Here is a 21,847-nt window from a genome sequence, read left to right as displayed (position 1 = left end):
TTCAAGTGTTGTACGATAAGTCATTATCTTGATTATTGTGACAGGCCTATGTTCACATGACGTCATCATTTTCAAAGACTTGACATGAGAATAACAACAAAAATCCTCCTTTAAACCGGTTTAGAGATTTCGAAAGTTTAAAAAACGCTTAGAAAAGAACAGTTTGAAAAACGCTCCTGCAAAAATAACAAAAACGCGGTAAAACGTTCCTGTATTTGCCTCAAAGCATTAAAACAGCTCCTAATTTAAATGTAAATTGTTTAAGTTGAGATTCAATTTAAATATTGGTTTTAAAAATCTTTTTCAGAATTATTCTGAAATTCTAGAAATCAAGTATTATTATCAGGGTTTTATGTGGTATATTTAAGTACATAAAAAAAAATCCAGAAATTAGCATTGCTAAAATACCAACAAATGAACAATAACAACTCGAATTCAGTAAAATGGGGCAAAAATATTCTGCAAAATTAAACTAAAGTATATTTAAGTTATGTTGAGTATTCGAAATAGCAAAATTTTGCAAGCTTGTGAACTTACTAGAAAAATTAATATGAGCATAGAATTTGTTATTATAAGAGAAATGAGTTTCAGTGAAAATGTGTTATTTACACTAAACTAAAATCACTGTATAGCTTGTTTGTCTGTATAATTGGAATACACATGGTTTTTCCAAACGCACAAACATTTTAACCTGTGTTCTTAATCATTATTACAAAAATATTTTCAAAAGCATTCATTATCAACACATATTTTTTACATAATATCGCCATCCTATTTTTCACAGAAATATTTAGCAAGATATTTGACCAAGAAGTTTTCTAGAGCATCAAATATATATATATATATATATATATATATATATATATATATATATATTTTTTTTTTTTTTTTTTTTTTTTTAAATGGATATAATATCTCATGGATCATGTGACACTGCAATAAATAAATAGAAACGGCAAAAAAAACAACATTTTAGAAGATTTAAAAAATATATGATACATTTTCATAGTGATATTGATTTTACCACATTTTTCAGCTAAAAATGAATACATACAACATATATATTGTGCATCTGTAGCATAAGGGTTATGTTGACATTATCTAATTGCATGGAGACGTTTCTCAGTGCTTGTATGCCGTAATCTTGAAAGTCTCCCCAAATGTTTGTTTCCCCACGAGGCTCCTGCTGTACTCACTAACATCAGATGTTTTCCATTGCAGTGGCTTCAAATGAAAAGGCAAGGAAAGTTTATTGAGAGGGGTTTAATCTAGAGCCTGCACCAGATTATAGGCAAACTCAAAGCCCTTTGCGTTCATGGTCAATGCTTTAAACCTGTTCTGTTGTTTTCAGAATATCCAGTCTTTACTTCTGGGACACTTTATTTCTTAAAAAGATAGTTTAACCAAAATATCCAACATTTACTCACCCTTCACTTGTTATTCTTGAACACAAAAGAAGATATTTAAAGAATGTTTAAAACTGGTAGGCAAAGACTTCAGTTTTTTCCCCCTACTATGGATGTCAGTGGGTATCGCTTTCCAACATATTTCAAAATATTAAAAAACTCACAAGGCTTTGGAACCACTTGAGAAAATGGCTCATAAAATGTAATTTCTCACTTCAACACTTTCTCAAATCCTTTAAAAACAACTATTTTTGTGGGTTGAGTAGAAGTAGAAGGTTGATGTGCTGGGTTAACGAAGATTTCATGCATCTATGAAAAGTCTGTGCCGACATCATGGCATATTTATTTATTTATTTGTTTATTGCCTGCAGCATTTCAAGAAACAAAGGCGGCTGATTCCTGAGAAGACAGTATGGAAGTACTTTGTTCAGCTGTGTAGTGCGCTGGAGCACATGCACTCCCGCCGGATCATGCACAGAGGTACACACACAACGCTAGTGACATGTACATGCAGGAAAAACACCTTTTAAAAGACATGACATACCCTTTTGTGCTAGTTTATCACTTGTTGTTTATTTTTTTTGGTCATAATATCACAATCTAGACTTTCACTGTTCTGCTGAATCACAAATGCGAGGGTCAAAGATGAGACATCCCATTTTGGTGTCTGCATCAAATGGATATATTTAAATATTAAAATAAAAATGACGTGGTGAAGTATAAATAGAACACAAAATAGAGTCTTTGTAAAAAATACTGTCTAAAAACTAAACTTTTTTGAATATTGTTTCGTCATTTTGTCATCATTTATTTTTCATAGACTCTAATTTATGCTCTCTTTTTTCTGCGGAACACACAAACTTTCTGGGAATGATTAATGAAAGTCTGTGGTTGTCATCACTCTTTTCAGAGACCAACACTGTTTAAATGACCTTCTTATACATTATACAGGCTTAGTAAAGTAAACAATGAGTAATGCTTTATACGTCAAGTCAACTATCTTTTTTTTTGTGTAACTATGTATAAAGTCATACTCCTGTAAAGGTATTTTTCCTGTATTTTCCCCGTATTTTTAATCTTTCTTTGAAGTGCAGCAATTAACGTCAAAGAGCCAATCCTTCCTCTACCTCCAGGTAGCGCCCTTTGCTCTTAAATGTGAATCTGTTCTGTTTTTTTTTTTTTTTATTTAGGCAAAAAAAGTTTTAAATAAATATACGGCGGGATTCCCTTTGTCTTCATTACGGGCACCGTTGCCCCTTCTATACAGTCTTCGAAACAGTATATGTAGCGGTGCGTGACTGTCAGATGTGCGTCGTAGTGATAAATCGACAATGTTTCCCAAATGGATTCTGTACACACAATTTTAAGTAGAGCGAAAGTGGACACTGGGTTTTGGGTGCATGTTTGAACAGATACAATAATAATAATCATAATGATAATATTAACAATAATCTCAAACATGTCGATCTTGGTGTGTTTTCTGTCAAACACAACACATTTAGTCTTAAATGAGCAGAAATGGTTTCGTTATAATTGGTTACATTTTTTTAAGTCACACCTCTGTTATTTAATTTAATCAAACGAAAAATCTAAATGAAAGATTCATCTGCATGGGAAAGAATTTTCCCTCATGCAAAACTAATCGACTTAAGAGATTAAAACAACTAAAACAAATTTTTAAAGTATGAAAAGTATCTTAACATTACAATTCAACAAAATCACTAAATCTAAAATAAAAACAGACCCCCCCCCACCCCCGAAAAATAAGCAAGTAGGTTGTTCTTTTTTTTTTACAATTTACCCAGAGATTTAAAAAGAACTTATTTTGTTAATCACAGTAACAATCACAATACTGTGAAATCATGATTTTTTTTTAATCAAGGTTTTATATCATCAGAATCTTATAGCGGCTTATGCCTAGTGGTTATTGATATGAGTTATCCTGAGCTGTATGACTGCACAAATCTTAAATATCGCAATATTATCAAATATTAAATATATAACAATATCAACAGCAACACTTGTGCACAGAATGCAGCTGAATCAGTTGTTGCCTAGTGGCATAAAAAAACGCACCGCACATCTTTTTTTTTTATCAGGAATACAGGCATTGCAGTGCACCATGCATTTTTTCTGTTGATTTGCCCCTAAGAGTCCTACATACACAGTAAGTATAATGCAAGCTTAGATGAACAAAAAGTGAGTAATTATCATTATTCTGATTGACCTGTTTTTCACTTGTGATTTTACACTTGTGGGATTTACTTAAAAGCGAGGTAACAATGGTGTTTAGGGCTCACACTGTGTCATTTCTATGCAGTACTGAAATCTTACTATTCAGCTCTGCTGGGTTACATCAAAGTCCCTTTATTGCAAGTAATTTAACTTGCCTAACCATTTTTGAAACGGCTAAATGGGGAAACATCAAACTCTCAAATTGCTTGCCAAGCTTAGGATTAAATTTCATATTCGGAATCACCAATAAAATAAGCATCAGCTGCCTCTTTAGTTTCATTTCTAAACATTTGAATCACACAAAATCTGTTTCGAGCCCCTTCCCCAAAGAGTCGTCAGTCTATATCGATCAATGATTGGCTCTTTTAATAGAAGGCGGGGCTTCACTCGCCATATTGACAGTTCCACATTTCCCCATTCTAAACTATACGAGTGACATGTCTCGTGTATTCTATAGTCTTTGGATATATCTAGATTTGCATATGACACATGACTATCAATAACCCCCCCCACCTTTTCCCACATATATAAACTTGCCACCAGCTAATTGAATAGTCATTTGTTGGATAAGTGATAGACCATTGTGGTCTGTCCCTAATTGGGACTGTGTTGACCCCCCACTACATCATCCTTGTGTTATATTGCATGTTACAAAAAGAACAAACAAAACTTGCTCCACTTCTCATCTGCTTCTCATCAGCTCTGAGACTAGACTCTAAGGTCTTTGCTATGCACAAGATTGACCAGACACACTGCGGTGCGCATTGCATCACCCTTTTGCCATTTGAAAACAACCAAGATGACGCAACTGTCCAGTGTGACCCGAGACTGTCTTCCCCAGTTCCCATGCATTTATGCAACTCTTGTCCAAGTATTGTAACACACAAAACCTGAGCGAGTGTATTAGCAGGATTGGTGAAGGTTACTGCAGGCCACGGCTTACATTCAGGTTGTTTCCCTGGTTGATTGTAAACCCGTGCTGTGGGTGTTTTCATGCCAGCGGCAGTCTGGATCAGATCTTGTTCTTCTTAAGTGCCTGGCCTGTATCTATGTCGGTAAAGTTCATGTCCAGAAGTGTCCGACATCAAACATGAGCACGTGCTTCCAGACCCATCGTGTCCTGAAAGTCGTTTGAGCCAAGGTGATGTGCAAGACCTCGCTAATGCTAACCTTTCTGTTGACCTTTCTAAGATCTTTTCTAACATGTTGGTTTTGATTTTTTTTTTGTTTGAATGAGATTTTTTTCATTTGACACAGGTGTGATTCTGGTTTAATCTGATCAACAAGTACACACAGTCTATTTCCACAGAAAGTTTAGTGGGTGTAAAATTGCTTAAACTTGACCTTTGTCTGTTTGTTCAGGCCTCAATAATACACAAAAAAAGTGTAATTGGTTAATTTGTTAATCTTGTTTTTTTATGCCTTATAAACCTAAATGTTTGATTGTGTATGTTTGTTCGTGTGTTTGTGTGTGTGTGTGTGTGTGTGTGTGTGTGTGTGTGTGTGTGTGTGTGTTGCAATATATTGTTAGCTAGTTGGCTAACATAAATGAAGTTTTATTGAAACTGCAAGAAAAGCCAACAGTAACGGTCCATTCACACGGGGCGTCAGCATCAACACTTCCCAATTACTTTCAATTTGTGACGTCAAGCGTCTCCAAACTGAAGTGTGGGTCTATCGGCGCTGTTTCAGTGGCGCTGTTTGCTGCAGAAGTTGGGAATTTTTCAACTTTACAAGCATCAACGGAGGCGTCAGGCAATCAGATCGCTTTATGCAAATACACCAACTCAAGACAGTAGCTGATTGCTGACTAATTTCATTGGCTTTTGCTGCTATGGCGATCACGTGAGCTCCAACTTCAGACATCCTCTCAGTCAAGCGTTGACGCTGAAGCCCTGTGTGAATCGAGCGTAAGCCTTAGGGCTGCACAATATACCCTTTCAGCATCGATATCGCAATAGTCACATCGCAGGCTTCTGCAAGTAGCTAGGATTATAGTTGACTGGACATTAGAGGTACAACATAGTGGAATAATTTCAAATTTGAATTTTATAGTAAAAGTTTATTATTTGCCTGTGTTTTTAAGCCCTGACTGTAAGAATTTGAAGCAAACTTAATGATTAATTGAAAATTATATAATTACTTACTCAATTAAAACAATACAGTGTTATTATTATTATTATTATTATTATTATTATTATTATTATTATTATTATTATTATTATTATTATTATTATTATTATTATTATTATTATTATTATTATTATGTGATTACTTAGTTTCTGCTAAATACAGTTTGAATCCCTAGAAAATAATAAGTGATTGTTTATTTGCAACTTTTGTCTGTTGTACTTAGCTTTGCTTGTCATTTTTTAAATTATATTTAATGCAGATATGCTCCCCTACACCCGCACCCCCTGATCTAGCTGATCAGTTTACTTTAAAAGCACAAAATGAAAATGTAAAAACAAACTTATAACATGTAATAAGTGTAATATTTTATATTTGGCCACTATCCTTCAAACCTCTAGGTTTTACCTATTGATCAACAACATAAGTGTTTCATTTTTACATGTGTGTGCGTGTGTATATACGTTTTCACATTTTATGTTTACAAAACTGGTTTGGAACATTAAAGCAGACAAATTGGATTTTGTTTGTGTGTGTAATATACATACGTATAGCACCTTAAGCTTGGATTTAAATCAACTCTGATCAACTCTGAAAACTGGACTGACACAGTTTCAATTTACTGGAACTTCTATTTTAAACTGCTTTGACACAAGTTACATTGTAAAAGCAGAATAGAAATAAACATGAATTGAATTTAAAGTAGAGTTGGTGCAAGTACCATAGTGCTATACAGTTGAAGTCAAAATAATTAGCCCTCCTAAATTATTAGCCCCCCTGCATCACATTTCCAATCATAATAGTTTTATTAAATATTTTCTAATGACTAATTTCTTGTATTTTTTCCATGATTACAGTACCTAATATTCTACTCTAAGAGCTGCTGTATGAAAATATGGTGAAATGACAGTTAACATTGAGCTGGCTGTATTATTCTCTGACTTTGCCTAATTTGATGGTGTTTTTATATACAGGTAAAGTAGTTACTCTTAGCAACTTTAGCCTTTAGTAACTAAATTAGTTACTCTTCGACATCATGCTCAGACTTTTAGTGACATTTCAGTGTTGAGAATTTTTAGATAATTTTTCACTTTTCTGATACACTTTGATATTAGACTTTAGGATACACTAGCATTGAGATAATTCTGCTTGAAAAGTGACATTTGAAGGATTAACTAGGTTAATTAGGTTAGTTAGTTAGGTTAGTTAGTTTCTATGAGATTGATTTGTTCCATACACAATTGAAAAAAGGGGGCTAATAATATTAATCTTAAAATTGATTCACAAAAATTAAAACCTGCTTTTAATCTAGCCAAAATAAAATAAAATGACTTTCTCCAGAAGAAAAAAATATAGCAGAAAATACTGTAAAAATTCCTTGCTCTATTAAAAATAATTTGGGAAATATTTAAATATAAAACAAAATTCAAAAGTGCTAATAATGTTAACTTCAACTGTAAGCATGCTAATTGCAAGGCTACTGGTATAAACTTGTTGAAAAATTTTGTGAAATTAAATATTACACCATTTACTGATTAAAATATCGGGGCTGTTTTAAAAAAGTTGAAAATTCCTGATTGTTGAGCCCTGTTCTACTTTTTATTTTTCCCAAATGTGATCAAGTTTTTATACACAAGTTAAAGAATAATACAGCCAGCTCAGTGTTAACTGTCATCTCACCGTATTTTCGTTCAGCAGACTGCACCACCCCTTCGAAAAAAAAAAAAAAAGTGCAGAAAATGTGAAGCCCACAGAAGCTCCTATGTTGCTCTGCTGAACGATCACTAAAACTCGCATTGTCTCTCTCCACAGACATCAAACCCGCCAACGTCTTCATCACAGCCACTGGAGTGGTAAAACTGGGCGACCTGGGCTTGGGACGCTTCTTCAGCTCCAAAACAACCGCGGCTCATTCTCTAGGTGAGCTCTCCTCCCTCCACACCTACTTGCCTGTTTCTTTTCTGAGTGCAGCGGAAAGAGCCTTTAATTACTCAGTAGGGCCCGGATGTGTTTCATTAGGACTGGCTGCTAGCAGAACCGTGTGTCCTTTATAAAAAAGCGCCTTCCCGACGGCCCCTGGGGCCAGTTCAGAGCAAAGCGTGCCAGCCACTGTATCCATTTCATTGAGCAGTTTAGCCTTTCCTGTTGCCTCGACCCCATGACCCCTCATGCGCACACATGATGTCTGGATGTGAACGGGATCTTGAAGGGGTAGCGATGCTAGGCTAGAGCACCCTATGGTGACAGAGCAACTTTTTCTCACTGTTGCCCGAGGAGGTGCTGGTTTTACCACAGCTTATATTCAAGATGACCCGTTGTTTAAAATCCTCATTTTAGAAGTATACAAATTTGTTAACAGCTTGTTTTCTGCTTTATAGATGTTTGAATTGTTACTCTTTTTCACATCATGCTCAGACTTTTTGTGACATTTCAGTATTGAGAATCCTTAAATCACTTTGCTGATACACTTTTATATTAGACATTAGGATGGACTAAAGATGCAACGATTTTAGATTTTGGGTGTAGGATTATAGTCTGAGGAATAATCACGGGTTCACGGTGATCACGGTTATTATGCATTCATTAATTTTAAAACACTACTAGTTTATCAAATCGCATGATAACTCCTTATCTTTTAATCTGTTATTTATTGCTACTCAATGACTAATTAATACAGCACAAAACAAGAATAAAAAATAAACAACAGTCCATTTCTCTTGCCATTTAAACATAAGTAATTATTTTACACTGAAAAAAATAAATAAACAATAATAAATAAACAAATAAGAATGAATAAATAAGAATAAATAAGAATAAATAAGAATAAATAAGAATAAATAAGAATAAATAAATAAATAAATAAATAAATAAAATGTATCTAAGCATCATATTAGCAAAGTATTTCCCTTTTGAAGAGAAAAAATCATGTCAAAGGCTGCTAAACCTCTGTCTAAAAGGCACTTTTGTTCAGATATATTAAAAAATGTAATTTTCGAAAAAAAATTTAGTTTTCATTTTTCATACCGGTCAGTTCTTGTCTTGTGACTTGCGGTGCGTTCACGCCATTGTTTCAACTTGGTATGTTTGGAAAGCATGAGCTAATCGTGCTGCTCGCACTCCATGTTCCTGTCGCTGTTAAAATGCGCATGCACTGCCAATATGCATGCAAATGACGAATTTGTGACTGCAAATGAAGGGATATTTGAACAGCCCTTAGCCATAGTTAAAATCACCTTTAATAAAGCCTTTATTAGTTTAAAGCTTGGAACTTTAAACTAGCGCAGAGTTGGCATAACTTTTAGTTGTAGTAGTTTTGTTCCGTGCAGAAGTTTAGTGTTGAAGTCTGCGATTAATTCACCTTGACGAATTAAAGCTTGTTTAATAGTGAAATCAGTTAAAGTATTAACATATTATTAATATATTATATATTAAGTATTAATATCTAGTATTAAAGATATTAAGCATCCGTTTTATTGTTCATATTTGGAGCAAGAATGAATATAGGGGAATAGGGATGTAACGATTAACCTGACTTCCGTTTCGATACGATTCACGATACTAATCTTACAAATCATGATTTAGTCATGATTTTTTAAACTTAATTATTTTAAATTAATTACATTTTTTTTCTTAAATACTTAAATATTTCAGTATAACTAAATTGCTATTTAAAAAAAAAAACACAAATTAAAGAAAACTTATTATACTAAAACTGTGATTGTGCTGGCAGTTGACATATTTTAAAAGAAATATCATCATATCCATGTTAGATCTTTGCACATTTACAATGTCCTCTGCTGAAAACTCTTTCACTTGGGACTGAGATGGCTGATGTGGAGAATGAAGCCTTTCCTAAACCAGAGAGCAGTGTGTACAGAGGTGGTCAATAGACCCTCTGATTCAGGAGACTGGCCATTGGCATAAAATACTGATTATAAACTGACTAATTATATAGTAGGACAGAGACAGGAGTGGAACATGACTATGAAGGTAAATAATGAATATTACTTGTATAACTAATTAGTATAAGTATCAATGTGATGCACTTAAGAAGAGATAATCTAATGTTCAATAATAAGCAAGTTATTAAAGTATGCATAAACTAAATATAAATTAAATATATATAAATAAATTTGAAAAGGAGAGGGTCAAAATAATCTAATACCTGGTTTTGTTGCAGAACAACTTTCTCTTTCAGTCTGAAACCATCTTAACACTTTAGCAATGAAAACACTGATGCACCTTGTGATCTCCATAGCACTCATCTGAGCAATGGTTTGGCTTATTTATCGTTTTTTTTTTTTTTTTTTTGCGTATAGATGTCTGTGACAGTAGTTTTTTTTTTACTGTGCTGCATCATATTTGTTGTTCTGTTAGTGCAAATAAACATCTTTTCGCAATATTTGCACAACAGAACAACAAATATGATGCAGCACAGTGAAAAACTACTGTCAGAAGTACTGTCTGTAGTAGCTGTGTCTCAAATGGCACACTATACATTATGCACTCATGCTTTATGCACTTATGCACTTACACACTCAACAGGATAGTATATGTAATGTTGTCCCAAATGGCACACTAATGTTTTTTTACTAAGCAGAAATTCAAATCATTTCCCTAATGACGTTTGACGATTGCCAAATCAGTGAAATAAACGACCAAAATATCAAATAATACCTGCCGTGAGTATAACCGCATTCACCATCGGGAGAATTTTGCTTTCACTTTTGCTTTCTATTAACTAAATAAATAAAGTTATCCAACATGTGCGCCCGATAGCTCCACCGGTTCCGCCATGTAAGCAAACCTGCGGTGGTTGAGTGCGTGTCCTTCATTCCACACTTCATTTTACCGGCTGAATGAGTGCATCATCCGGTTAATTTAAGTGCACTCATTAATTTTAGAGTTTTCAGTGTGAACACACTACTTACACTATTTATACTAAAAAATGGCGTAAAATAGTGCGTAAGTATGCGATTTGGGACGCAGCTTTTGTGTTTTGTCTGGCGCACTTTACCACTGTCATTTTACCCTGCCGCCCCACGTCTTGTTTGCTGCTGATATGCAGGTAAAGTGAGCTTGCGCCTGTAAACAGCACCCCCTCTGTTAAAAAAAAAAAAGTATCACGATTTATTCAACATTTCTACCGATTTAAATTGTCACATATTTGAATCGATTTTCAACCGACTCACAGTGAATCGTTACATCCCTGTATGGCATAAGATTATAACCGGTTTCAAGGTTTATCGCAGTTTAGAAAAGTCAAAGTTTTAAAACCATAAAATTTTTTCTAATATACTGTACCAAAGGTATATGTAGGTTTTTTTTTTTTTTGTTAATTATTTTTTTACTTGTTTTTCATAACAATTTAATTTAGTTTTTAGGGGAACAATATCTCCGGCAGAAAAGAAACTTTCACATCAAGAGCTACTGGTCCAAAATATTTTAAATGTTTCTTAAAATAAAATATATTGTGTTCAATGGGGGAAAAGTTTTTTTTTTTATATATTTTTTTAACCAGACATTTAAAAAAAAAACTAATTTGGATCAGTAATCACAATACTGTGAAATATATATATATTTTTTTATCAAAGGTTATCATACCATCAGAATCCTATACCGGCTCATGCTTAATCCCTATGAGAAAACATAATGATGATCACCTTATTTATTTACATTTAAATTACCTTTAGTATAATTTATGCTTACTTGCATCATTTACGCTAACTCTTATAGTTTATATTAATTCACTTCAATTATTTTGTAAATTCTAATCATTGAAATCTTCAAGCACACTTAAATATCAAAATAAATATGTCATTTCATACCATTAATTAATTTTTTTTGCATATTAATGAGATAAAAGTATGATTAATTAAAATTTAAACCTGATTTTAAATAATTATTTGCCTTTTATTTCAGTTAATATCTCATTTTAGTTGAACACATTTTATTAAACCATACTAACTTTCTAAGACACTTTTATGCTGGATATTCACTCAACTGACTGAATGTAATAATATTAATATTGGCCATTTGTCAGTTATCTAACCAAATAGAACTTAAGCTATATCTAGTTTTAAAAATATTACAGAGACCTGTTTGAGCAAAAACTGGTCAATTTAGTTCAGCCATGTTAAACTCATATTTTCATTATTGATTGTGCAAATGCATTGCAGCATTAATATGATAATTTTGATCCAATTAAGTGTCTGCATCTGCAATTATTAGGCTGTTGCTGACAGGTTACAGTAAACACTGCACAATTAGCACACAAGAATAGATTTACCTATTGTCTTGTATTCATAAACGGAATATAAATGCAATACACATATGTAAAATAAGTCTCCGTGTGTAGGAGTATAGAATTATGTTTTATGTCAGCGCGATGATGAGTATGATGTCGGTGCAAATAAGAAAAAACACAGATGATGTTTTGCAAGTGTCTAGAAATAACCTCAGGTTCACAGCGTGCCTTACATTGCAAGCTTCCAGCGTTCACCTCGACTGCAAACAGCCACTGTGAGTCAGGAAACACATGCATGCTAAAAGCCTGAACTCACAGCGCCCTCTACAGGATACTTCTTGTTCTGAAGTCCGGCTCCTCCAGGATGAGCTACAGTCTCCGCAAGGGCTTAATCAGGGCTGTCCTTAATCATGTCTTAATGGTGCCTGCGTCACCTGGGGAATGGAGGAGCCGGTGGATCCACATCATCCATTCGCACCTGCTCCTGGGGCCGCTGCCACACGGTATCATTTACAGACTGCCATGTTAGGGATCCCTAACAAGGCTTTTTTAGGACCCCAACATGATTTATAACCGTTAATGCATCGGCGAATCATACCACCACAGTCGCACTTGTCTTTTGTAGAGTTATCTAGCTAGCTACTTTCCTGCCTGCTTATTTATCTGAGCGCCTGGAATTCTTCTCTCGGGATGTTTTAGTATTGACAGTAGGAATGTACAAACGAGCATAAAGATGCCCAGGTAGGTACAGCACACGTGTATATGTGTGTGTGTGTGTGTGTTTGCAGGAGATAGTCTCCTGCGGTTGGTTCTCTGTCACCTGTCCCGTTGGCTCGGGCTCTCCATACGAAGGCTGAAGGTTGAGCCGTGGCAGGGTATGAAATTCATGAGTGTCTACATGGCAGGTTAAATTCACCCATGGGCAAAGAGACCTTCGATCTGTGTCTCCCTCAGGGCGGGCAGACCAAAGCTTCCCCGTTCTCCTTCTATTCTGGCTCCTCGCAATCGCTCCACCTCTCCCCCTCTACGTTTCTCACTCTGCATGGGGGCGGTTTAGGGTGGAGGGTGCAGGGTTGCTTCGGTACGGTTTGGGGGTTGACAGTTCATCCTGTAATGAGACAAACCACCACGGTAGAACTCTGGGATGCACGTTGGATGGAGGTCTGGGAAGTGCCGTTCCACGGCTGTCAATTCTTCTCTTAAGAAGCCGAGCCCTAGCCTTTTAACTCCGTCTCCGAGTGGCTCTGCAGCCCACAGATACAAACAAAGCGCAAGACTGAAAGAAAAGGAAAGATAGCTCTTCTTTACGGTTCCCGCCAGAGGCTTCCTAGCCTTTAAATTAAGCAGGGTGGCAAACTGAAAGAGCAGCTTTCTGAGGGGAAGTTGGAACAAAAGAAAGTCAGGGAAAGAAATAACAATGTAATGGATAATTAAAATTAGGAAAGTGAGCTAATCCCGAAACCCTCGTATTCTGCAATCAACGCAGAGAGTGGTGCTAATTACGTGCTAGCATCTCATTCAAGGGTTTTGAGGTGACGGCAGAGCCGTTGTGAATCAGAGGTCTGAGGAGTTAACAGGACCAAACAGGGTTTTTCTTTTAATCCCTCACTTCGCAGTTTACTCGTCTTCTTTTGTAATTAAGCGTGTTTGTGGATTTCCACGTAATTAGCGTACCATTGAGAGCCTGCAGTAATCTCTTCTTTCTGAACGTTTCTCAAGAAGAAAAAAATGCATCATAATTTCATAACAATTCATAATAATGGGAATGAGTCCCACAACGACTTCTGATTTATTTGCATGAATAAATAATGCACTCTTAATTTGACGTGCTGCCGGAGTAGTTGCTCTGTAGCGCAAGCTTTTATGAAACTATTAGCATGAAAGGGGATGATCTCTTTCAAGTTTCTAATGATAGATTTTGAGGCACTCCGTTGAAATGGCACAACTTCGACCAATTAAAACTTTTATTTTGGTTGAACATATACATGATGAAGGGGGTCAGATTCTGCAATAGTCACATCACAGGCATTTGCAATGTAGTTCGGATTGTAGTTGACTAGACATTAGTTACAATGTAATGGAATAATTTCAAATTTGAACTTTAGAGTGAAAGTTTATTATTTGCCTGTGTTTTTAAGGCTGTAAGACTGTAAGAATTTGAAGCAAACCTGAGCCATTTGGGCACAATAAATTAAACGCTTGTAGCTTAATGATTAATTAAACATTATATAATTACTTGCTCAGTTCAAATGATACAGTGTTAATTAGGGCTGGGCGATATGGCAAAAATTCTATCTCGATAATTATTTTCCATATCGAATAATAAAGGTATATATTTTGATACAAATTTCCAGATTTAAAAGCCACCAAAAGAGTACCCTAACGATCACTGAAGCCACAAAAATTAGGGGGTCCATTAAATGGCATAACATGTTTTCGGACACAATTTTTGGTGGCTAAAGATCTTGAAAATTTGATGCATCTCTAATCTCTACATCTCGGTGGCCGAAATTTAATACATTTCGATTGTATTGAATTCGGTAAATGTCAAAAATTCAAAACATCTCGAATCTCTACATCTTAGTGGCCGAAAATTCAATATCAACACCCTTTTACATTCCCAAAGTTGAACATTTCTGTTGTGTGATTGTCTCTTAGATCATTTTAGAGTAAAAATGTCCAGAGCTTTGTTGTCATTATCATTGTTTTTGACATATTTTATCGCAATTCATTATAATATCATTTATCAGCCCAGATCGTGTTATTATTTATATTATTGTTGTTATTATTATTATTATTATTATTATTAGTAGTAGTAGTAGTAGTAGTAGTAGTAGTTTAATACAGTGATTATTTAGTTTCTGCTTTTGAATAATTTTTGACTCTCCAGAAAATAATAAATGATTGTCTTTTGTCTGTTGTGCTTAACAATGCTTGTCATTTTTTAAATGCTATTTAATCCAGATTCAATCCTCTACAAAATCATCCCAATTGATCAAAGTGATGTTTTTAAAACATTGGCATTCTCTGCACTGGCTTTACCAATAACATGAATTTGGGGGCGGGGCGATTTGTGTTGTTGACTAGTAGCAGATGGGTCAGTAACTCAAATGGCACAGAAAGTCATTGCAGCTTTGCAGATATATTTGGAGGATATTTATATTTACGTGTGTGGCTTTTTAATATATAATAAAAGTGCATACATTGGTTCTATGTTTAAGTGTACATGCCAATGTAGTATAGTATCTTGTAAAGTTAACGTTTTAATTAGCTATGCTCTGATATGACATTTACTTAATCTTCAAAAGCAAATAATTTATTGATACAGGTAAATGTAGTTTTAAATTGTACAGGTAAATATAGTTACCCAAAATCACTATAGGCAGTTGAGATTATTTCATCCATTTTATGTCATTTAATTCATCTAGTTACCCCTTAGTTATAAATGCCTGATGACATAAATAATACTGACCAGACAGATTTCTCAGCCCAACTGTTACTGTGTGGCTTTCCTCTGATAGTAAATTCTTTTAACGTAGGACGGTTTGACACTCTGATTGCATCATAGGGTGAGACAGTAGGAGGGAAGGGCCATGCCTTTTTTTTTGCTTGTGTTTTTCCCAGCAAGTGTTTCAACCTCAGCCCCTCCACCCGCCCAACCATACCGATGCCGTTCGATGTTGAGACGTTTCGCTTTGGCTCTTGTTCTCGCCACCTGAGACTTCTTAACGCTTTGTCAGATCTGAGCTGTTTGTGCCAGGGCTAAACTTTTGTAAACTGCGAGCATTTGTCAGAATGTTTTTTTTACTCTGTTATTTTTTTTTCCTTTTTTCCCCTCCCTCTTTTCATCATCAATCTTTCACGGTGGCTGGCTGGTTGGCCACAGTCGCTGAGCAGTAAGGAGCTTGTCACGGCTTCAGGGAGTACAGCGTGGGGAGTTTGACTGGCCTCTTGGGTCCCGCTCTTCTGCCTGATGGCTATTAGTCACTGCCAATTACCCACAATTCTTTGCAGGGCCACAGACTAAGTGACCTGACGCTTTGCTCAGTCTCACGTCTGTCACGGTGCGATTCTCAATGCCTTCCAACATGTGCGACATCATGGCATGTAATCGGTGTTTACCTATGCAGGTTGCCAAAACATTTCCACATGTCCTCCATCGGTCGAGCACACAGATGGCCCCGCCCACACTTTATTCTATTGGCTAAATTTTGAATATTAAAATAAGTTAATTAACTTTATAGGAGAGTTTATAGGTAAACAAACGAGTATATATTGGAGGTTGGCTGTCACGCATTAACAATTACACCATTGTAGTCATCAGATTGGTTGAACGACACTGTATGGATGGATTTATAACCGTGGCTGTTTTGGTTTTATCCCATTTCAAAGAAAATCCAATGTACAGGAGTTGGAGACAAGAGTGGAGTGATAAAAGTTTCATTCGGCCATGCTGAATGGCTCCTGTTGTAAATCATTGAGGTTGTTTTGTAATGAGAGGTGAATGCGAGACTTTAAATCTCTGCGCATGTAAGCTGAGATTTTCATTCCCCGAATACACATACATGCAGACTGAAAGCAGCTCTAGAAACCACCCACCTACATGCATTCATGAACATTCACAGCACTCTTGCCTCTATCTGTAAAAGTTGTTCTACAGCTCATAATCTGAACGTCTAGCCATTACTGTTCCCATATTGCACAGGATATTTTTTCTCTCTCTCATAGATCGTCTTAGTGTTACATCAAAATTTAATGTGGCTTTATATAATTGTCAGTTCATTGTAGGCCTGGGTGGTATCTAAATTTCGATACCGTCAAACGACATCCCTATTTTAATCCGGTATCCGGTAATACCTTGCATTGTAAAAAAAATAATAATAATTGACGTACGACTCAGATGGCGTCACTAAACTGTTGGCTTGTGCCTAAACCATTCTTAACTGAACACACGCACACACACACACACACACACAAACACACAAACACACACACACAAACAAACAAACAAACAAACAAACAAACAAACAAACAAACACACACACACACACACACACACACACACACACACACACACACACACACACACACACACACACACACACACACACACACACACACACACACACACACACACACACACACCATCCACGCGCGTGCTTGCTCGAGAGCGATATTGTTAGACCGCATGCCCACTCCCTTTCAAATTACACCAGAGTTACCGAACGCTCCCGCGCTTTATTCGGAAATCCATTCCCGCACCGCAAGAAATCTGGTCGGCTCCTGCGGTACAGCAGCGGGAATGCAGACCTCTAGTTCGTATTCACCACGTCTCGTTCGGTCGTAACCGGAAATACTGCCAAACTGCAGGTCACATGGTGCGCAACTCGCCAACTCAACCTCACACCATCTTTTACAACAACAACAAAAAAAAGATGTCTGCAGAATTGTTGCAAACAATTTATATGTTGAATTTAAACAAACAAATTAAATTGAGTAATGTTCAACGAAAATAGTTTGTTTAAATTCAGCCCAAATACATTTTTTACAACCTCTCTTTATTTAGTAAATCCAAGGAATCATCATTGTTTTCTTGTATTTTAGATATCTAATGCATCTAAATGTTTGGTTTATTGAAGTAAATTAAGTAGCAGTAGCATTGTTATTCTGAAACTAAACTCAAACAAAAAGACGCTTCTCTTTTTCTCATTTGGGTTTTTGTGAAATCATAGGATTGAAAAGTATCAAAAATCTTTTATTTATCATTTATTTTTATTGTTATTATTTTTGTGACTGCTCAGTTAAATACCATTGGTATTTTGGGGTCCTAAAGCATTACAAATGGCACATTATACTAATATTGTTTCAGGATTTTGTGAAAAAGTTTACCTCATTTACATGTGCTTTACATGCTTAGTCTATTGTCATGTCGGAGCACTTGACAACCAAAACGACAATAGTGAACTACAGGACCATGTGCCTGTAGACGTTTAGTGTTTGCTACAAAGTGACATCACCACCTACTGGCCTGGCGTGCAAAATACAGCATTTTTAGTCGTTTTTAAAAGGAGTTCTTAAAGTTCAGTGAAGAAGTTGTAAAAATGTGGATTATTTTATTCAATGTTTGACTGTTCTCAACCGAAGAAAGGGTGGGACATAATGGAGATCCTCCCCTTTAAAAAAAACAAAAACAAACAAACAGCCAATAGCGTTTTGCTTTATCACGGCTCTGCCAGTAATTAGTTGAGTAGTTGAGATAAAGTGATCAAATGTGAAGTGTCTTGAAGGGGCGGAGCATGTCAGATACTAGAGAGCCTTTGATTGGTCGTGATTTGATGAGAAATTGAAGTATGAGATGACGACTGACGTACTGAGATGACGTAAAAAAACATTGATCAATTAGGTGGAAGTGACAAACTACATGCTTTAAATATTTGTATCAGTTTTATATCTTCTAAATGTGAATCTTGTCATCGTTTTGGAGCACACTAGCTTAAAGATATCCTTAAAACAGGTACTAACATCTAAAAAAAATTTGTTTAATTTTATGGGACCTTTAATATTATGTTTTTTTATGTTAATGTATAATGTTAAACAGTATTTTATTTATTAGCTTATTGAAATGTTTTGCCTTTTGATATTTATAGTCTATGAATGTTTATTCAATCATACAGTTGCTAAATCCAAGCCCTGATATTTTGTGATGTCATTCAAAAGTTAATGTTTTATTGACAACTTTTACTGTTAATATATATTACTGTTAAAACATTTGGGTTGTGAGGATTTTATGAGTCTTTTACAAATGCAGTACAATGAAATATTATTATTGAAATTTTTAATATCTGGTATCCATTTCAGTGATTCCATATTCTGCGATTCCTTAAAGTTGTTGTTTTATTGCATATTTTTAGTCTCGTAATAAAGTTAAAGTCAGAATTATTAGCCCCCCTTTGATTTTTGATTTTTTTATTTTCCCAAATGATGTTTAACAGAGCAAGGAAATTTTCACAGTATAACTGATAATATTTTCTCTTCTAGAGAAAGTCTTATTTGTTTTATTTCGGCTAGAATAAAAGCATTTATTAATGTTTTAAAAATCATTTAAAGGTCAAAATTATTAGCCCCTTTAAGCTTTTATTTTTGTTCGATAGAACGAGCCATCATTATACAATAACTTACCTGATTACCCTATCCTATCTAGTTATAGTTAAGCCTTTAAATGTCACTTTAAGCTGTATAGAAGAGTCTTGAAAAAACATCTAGTAAAATATTATTTACTGTCATCATGGCAAAGATAAAATAAATCAGTGATTATAAATGAGTTATTAAAACTATTATGTTTAGAATTGTGTTGAAAAAAATCTTCTCTCCATTAAACAGACATTTGGGAAATAAATAAACAGGGGGGCTAATAATTCTAACTTCAACTGTATATTACTGTTAAAAAGTTTACAAATACGAACTCTGTAATATTATTATTGCTGTTTAAATAACTGTTATCCATTTCAGGATTTTTAAAATGGTTACTTACACTCATAATTTAATGTTGAATTTTCATCAGCGATTATTCCCAGCGTATAATGCTCCTTCAGAAATCATTCTGATAAGTTGATTTGATGATCAAGAAACATTTCTTATTGAAAACAATGTGGAAACCTTGAGTTCTTTTCCCTTAAGACTGTTCAATGCATAATAGAAAGTTAAAGAAAGAGCAATAATAAAAATGTAATTATAATTTTCTCAACATTATAAATACCTCTGAATGTAAATACTTTCAGATTTAATATTTCAAAATTTCTTAAAATAAATCCAAAAACTTTTTCGACATTCATGTACAAACTGTTGTGCGTTTCCCCCACACTGTACACACGCATGGCTGCGTTTGTTGTTAGTAACCTCTCTTTAGTCTAAAACTCCTCAGTCTGAAACCTTTGTCAATGAAGCATCCATGGATGAACTCCTCGCATTGCAAACCAGACAGTCTAACTCTCTCTCTCTCTCTCTCTCTCTCTCTCTCTCTCTGTCTGTCTCTATCTGTCTTTTTTTTCTGTTCCAGTGGGCACCCCATATTACATGTCTCCCGAGCGAATACACGAAAACGGATATAACTTCAAATCTGACATCTGGTCGCTAGGCTGCCTGCTCTATGAGGTAAGGTATAGAAACCCATCCCATCACTCCCTCCCTCTGCCATTTATACACCCCAGCCCTCCCAAACTCTTCCCAAGCTTCTGTCTCCTTTTGAGAGACGCAATCCTACACCTCGCGGTCTGCCGGGGCGAAATTACAATTTGGTTTTATTCTCCAAGGTAGGATACCTGGAGTATGTTCCCAAGCCGATGAGGAAATTTGAATGACATTTACATGTGTTTTAAATAACATGTCCGGCTCTTGCTGCTAAATGATACCGACTGCTTTGATTAGGGTTTAATAGCGTACGCTGCTTGATGTAGAAGACTAGGATTCATTTGTTTCAGAGCAGCAGTTTTCTCTTTAGTCCACAGATTAAATTGAAAGTGAAGTTGCAAAAAGGTCAGCAGGGTTTTTTTGGGCGTAGAGCTAAACGTTTGGAGCTCATAAATATAGGTTGGTTAAAAAAAAAAAGAAAACTCTGTCATTTATTTACCTTCAGGTGGTTTTAAACCAATGTGTCTGTCGTCTGTGCACTCTTAGAAATAAAGGTACAGGAGCTGTCACTGTGGCAGTACCTTTTTAAAAGATACATATTTGTACCCAAATATTCCACAGTGGTACCTAAAAGGTGCATATTAGTACCCATATGTACCTAAAAAAGACCTTTGATATACTATTATGGACCCTTGAGGTACAAATCTGTATCTTGTATCTTTTGAAAAGGTACTGCTACAGTGACAGCTCCTGTACCTTTATTTCTGAGAGTGTGGGACACAAAAGGTACAAACTCCTTTTAAGCAATGAAATGTGATATAAAAGTAAATGTAAACCGGGGCTGTCGGGTTTAAGAAAATACCTTAAAAAGGTAAATTTGACTCCATTCCGAATCTTTTGAAAACATTAAATAATTTTTTTAATGACGTTGAGGAAGTTGTTATTCATTAATAAGCTTATGTTAGGGTGAACAGGAATTAGATCGTTGATTCAAAGTTGATGTTGACAACCAAATCTGACAATTTGTGAATTAATCATTGATTATTAATATGATAACTCAAGAATGATTCAATCACAAATTAGACGTTGCTACTTTTTGTCGTCATAAATGCACCAAGAAGAGTTACAAATTTTCAGTGATTAACTACAGGCTTTGGTCTTTTCAGAGTGATACGCATGCTTTCGATATAATCACCCTTAAGCTGCAGTCACACTAGAGTTTGGTCTTGCAAATTCTGTAATACGGCGCTGTGATAAGGGCCGGGTTTAAACAAGATGATTAGACATTTAAAAAAGCGATCGCTTGGTCCATGTTTTAAATTTCTGTTTTGATCCTCGATTGGTCTCATGCAGTCAAGTGATGCGATTTCACAGGTCAGAGTTCACCAAGCTTAAACTTTGCAACGCAGTGAACTGCGAAACTTGTCACACGAGGTTGCATTTCCGGTCTGACACATTCGCGTGCAAATAAATGCAAGACTATGAGGAGAAAAGTCCATTGTGACCGCAGCTTATACATAGTGAGGGGTCCCGTGACTCCACACACAATAATCGATAAAATCAACCTGGGAAAATTAGATCGATTATAGGTTCTGAATTTCGAATTCGTTGAATCCCCTAGCCCTAAACCATAGAGCGAAACAGATGGCATAATGGGAAAATGTAAGTTTGCGTACTCCTGGTTGGAGAAAGACAAGGGTAA

At 35.4% G+C, this 21,847-nt stretch overlaps 1 protein-coding gene across 1 annotated transcript in view; it reads left to right on the top strand.

Moving 5' to 3' along the window:
- The window catches only part of nek7 (NIMA-related kinase 7), a 124,021-nt gene that overhangs the window by 67,944 nt on the left and 34,230 nt on the right, over positions 1-21,847 (top strand). The window contains 3 exon segments of the mRNA NM_001003617.1: positions 1,778-1,886; positions 7,584-7,691; positions 20,075-20,169. Coding sequence (NP_001003617.1) covers positions 1,778-1,886; positions 7,584-7,691; positions 20,075-20,169 — 312 coding nt within the window.

Source organism: Danio rerio, chromosome 22 (assembly GCF_049306965.1).
Source record: "Danio rerio strain Tuebingen ecotype United States chromosome 22, GRCz12tu, whole genome shotgun sequence".
Classification (NCBI taxonomy): Eukaryota; Metazoa; Chordata; class Actinopteri; order Cypriniformes; family Danionidae; genus Danio; species Danio rerio.
Note: the sequence above shows the minus strand (reverse complement) of the source record. Positions and strands in the feature narration are given on the sequence as shown.